At 62.8% G+C, this 2,460-nt stretch overlaps 2 protein-coding genes across 2 annotated transcripts; one reads left to right on the top strand and one right to left on the bottom strand.

Moving 5' to 3' along the window:
• On the bottom strand, positions 1 to 872 carry RHTO_07397 (RNA polymerase II-associated protein 1; the record flags this gene model as incomplete). Its single annotated transcript, XM_016421053.1, has 2 exons — positions 1 to 674; positions 734 to 872. Coding segments are annotated over 2 exons (813 nt in total), but the record flags the coding sequence as incomplete, so codon positions are not given.
• Positions 873 to 1,220: 348 nt separating this feature from the next.
• On the top strand, positions 1,221 to 2,460 carry RHTO_07396 (bile acid:sodium symporter; the record flags this gene model as incomplete). Its single annotated transcript, XM_016421052.1, has 6 exons — positions 1,221 to 1,362; positions 1,422 to 1,577; positions 1,695 to 1,924; positions 2,017 to 2,056; positions 2,161 to 2,322; positions 2,413 to 2,460. Coding segments are annotated over 6 exons (778 nt in total), but the record flags the coding sequence as incomplete, so codon positions are not given.

Below are 2,460 nucleotides of genomic sequence, written 5' to 3'. Positions count from 1 at the left end.
CTTCTTCTCCCCCTCTCCGCGTCGCCTCTCCCCCCTCATCTGCAACATCCTCAACACCCCCTCACTCAACCCCATCTCCTCTCTAATCTGCCTCTGTTCCTCCAGGATCTCCTCCTCGCTCATCCGCGAGACGACATCTTCGTTTTCGCGTGAGACGGAGGTGAGGAGCGAGGAGAGCGAGTCGGTGGGGGTGGAGGTGAGGGATGCGGCGTCTGAGGATGAGGGCGTGGGCGTTGGAGGGATGAGGGAGGAGGTGCGGAAGATGCGAGGGCCGGAAGAGGCGGAAGCAGAAGGAGTTGGAGCGGGAGCCTGCGACTTGCGAGGGAAAATGCCTCGACCTGGTGCTGGGAAGCCCGTCGGTCGCGCCCCATTTGGAGCGAGAGGCGAAGGACGAGAAGGGCCGGGCGCAGAGGGAGGTTTGGGTCGTGAAGTCGGACGCTCGAGGACGTCCTTGATGATGTCGCGCCGAGGTAGCTCTTCCTGTTCCGCAACTTCTGCGTCGAGCTCGTCCAGACTCAACTCGAACCGTTCTGCGCCTGTCGGTGTCGCCCGCTGTGCTGCCGCTGCCGCCTCCTTCTCCCTCTGCAAGGCGAACCGCGATTTCGGCTTGTGCAGCTTCGCTTCGGGCTCAGCAGGCGTGGTCGACGAGCTCGGCTTGATAACAGGGATTGGTGCTGCAATGTACGAGTCAGCGCACGTCCCGCGAGCCAGACTGAGGGGAGCCAGGACGCACGGGGAAGCGACGAGGCGACGGTCGGTGGGCGAGCTCGTGTCACTCGTGCGGCGGGCTGGGCGGGGCCGTCGAGCTCTGGAAAGGCTGGTTGGTCATAGTCGGACAGGTCTGCGAGCGACGGGCGGATGCGCTGGGCCATCTCGAGTGTGTGCGATGGAGGGAGAGCTGGAAACGGGCTGAGTAAGCGAGGTGGGTCGCTCTTGCCGAGCAGAGAGGGTTGCACGGTGAATAGGGTGTTCTAGTCTGAGCAGTACATCCACAGCAGTGAAGTACCGGTACACTCAGACGAGGACGACACTCACTCTCGCGAGTGCCACGCTGCCTCCTGTCTACAGTAATCGAAGGGGGCATCCGATTCCGCTCCCGCGCCACGTGTACCGCATCTCATTTGCAATTTGGCAAAATAGCGCCGCGCTTCTCGCCCTCCCTCACCCTGGTGAGCTTTCCCTCTCGCCTCGCCCCTCATCCTGCACTCGCTCTGCTGGCCATGGACCGCACACCAGCTGCACAGACAGCACAGCTACCAGCGACTCAGATGCACCCGCACCCCCCGCACAATGAGCACGCCGCCGCTCACCCTCAACTCGACTCGATGGTCGACCGCGCTGCTCACCCGCCTCAACACACCCGTGCGTGCGAGCAGACGCCTCAGACGGACGTACTGAGCTAACGAACACTCCCCGCGCAGCCCCGCTGCAGCTCAAGCGACTCAAGCTGCTCGACCAGCTCCTTGCCCTCTGGATCCTCCTCGCCATGGCACTCGGCATCATCCTCGGCGCACTCGTGCCCAGCACCTCCGAGGTCCTCGAGAAGGTCAAGTTCGTCGATGTGTCCCTCCCCATCGGTGCGCACCGTCTCTTCTCCTCCCGACTTTTTCGAACCGGCCGAACTCGCCGCATTTCAGATCAGAATCCTTCCGAACCTCCGATTCTCTCAGACTGACTCTTTCGACGACGCGCAGCCATCGCCTTGATGGTCATGATGTGGCCCATCCTGTGCCGCGTCTCGCCAGGCTCGCTCATCCCGCTCTTCCGCCACCGACAGCTCTGGCAACACCTCGCCTTCTCCGTCGTCGTCAACTGGATCGTCTCGCCCCTCCTCATGCTGGGACTCGCTTGGGCCTTCCTGCCCGACAAGGAGGACCTCAGGGAGGGGTTGATCGTCGTGGGCGTCGCGAGGTGTATCGCCATGGTGCGTGCGGGCGTCCATCTGCGGCTGTCTCTCGTGCTTCGACGTTTCGCGAGGCAGGCGAGCTGACTACTCCTTCATGGACTCCATCGCAGGTCCTCGTATGGACCGACATCGCCGGCGGAGACCTTGACTGTGAGTTCGGGCTCCTGCTTCTCCTCTTAGATCGCCGTCCAGTCATGCACTTCCACGTGCACTGCAGAGCTTTGGACTGACTTCCCCGTCGCTCCACCACGCAGACTGCGCGATCCTCGTCGCCTTCAACTCGATCCTCCAGATGGTCCTCTTCTCGCCCGTCTCGATCCTCTTCCTCCGCGTCTTCCGAACCCAACCGCTCGGCGATGTCGAAGCAGCAAGCGTGTCCTACTCGACTGTCGCAAAGAGTGTCGCCGTCTTCCTCGGTGAGCACTTCCTCCTCCTCCTCCTCGAGACTTGACCTTCTCAAAGTCCAGCCTCGGCGCGCTGACCTTTGTCGCTGCTTGTGCACGCAGGCATCCCTCTCGCCGCCGCCGTCCTCACGCGCTCCTTCTTCTTCGCGA

The sequence above is a fragment of the Rhodotorula toruloides genome, assembly GCF_000320785.1.
Source record: "Rhodotorula toruloides NP11 unplaced genomic scaffold Scaffold69, whole genome shotgun sequence".
NCBI lineage: Eukaryota > Fungi > Basidiomycota > Microbotryomycetes > Sporidiobolales > Sporidiobolaceae > Rhodotorula > Rhodotorula toruloides.
Note: the sequence above shows the minus strand (reverse complement) of the source record. Positions and strands in the feature narration are given on the sequence as shown.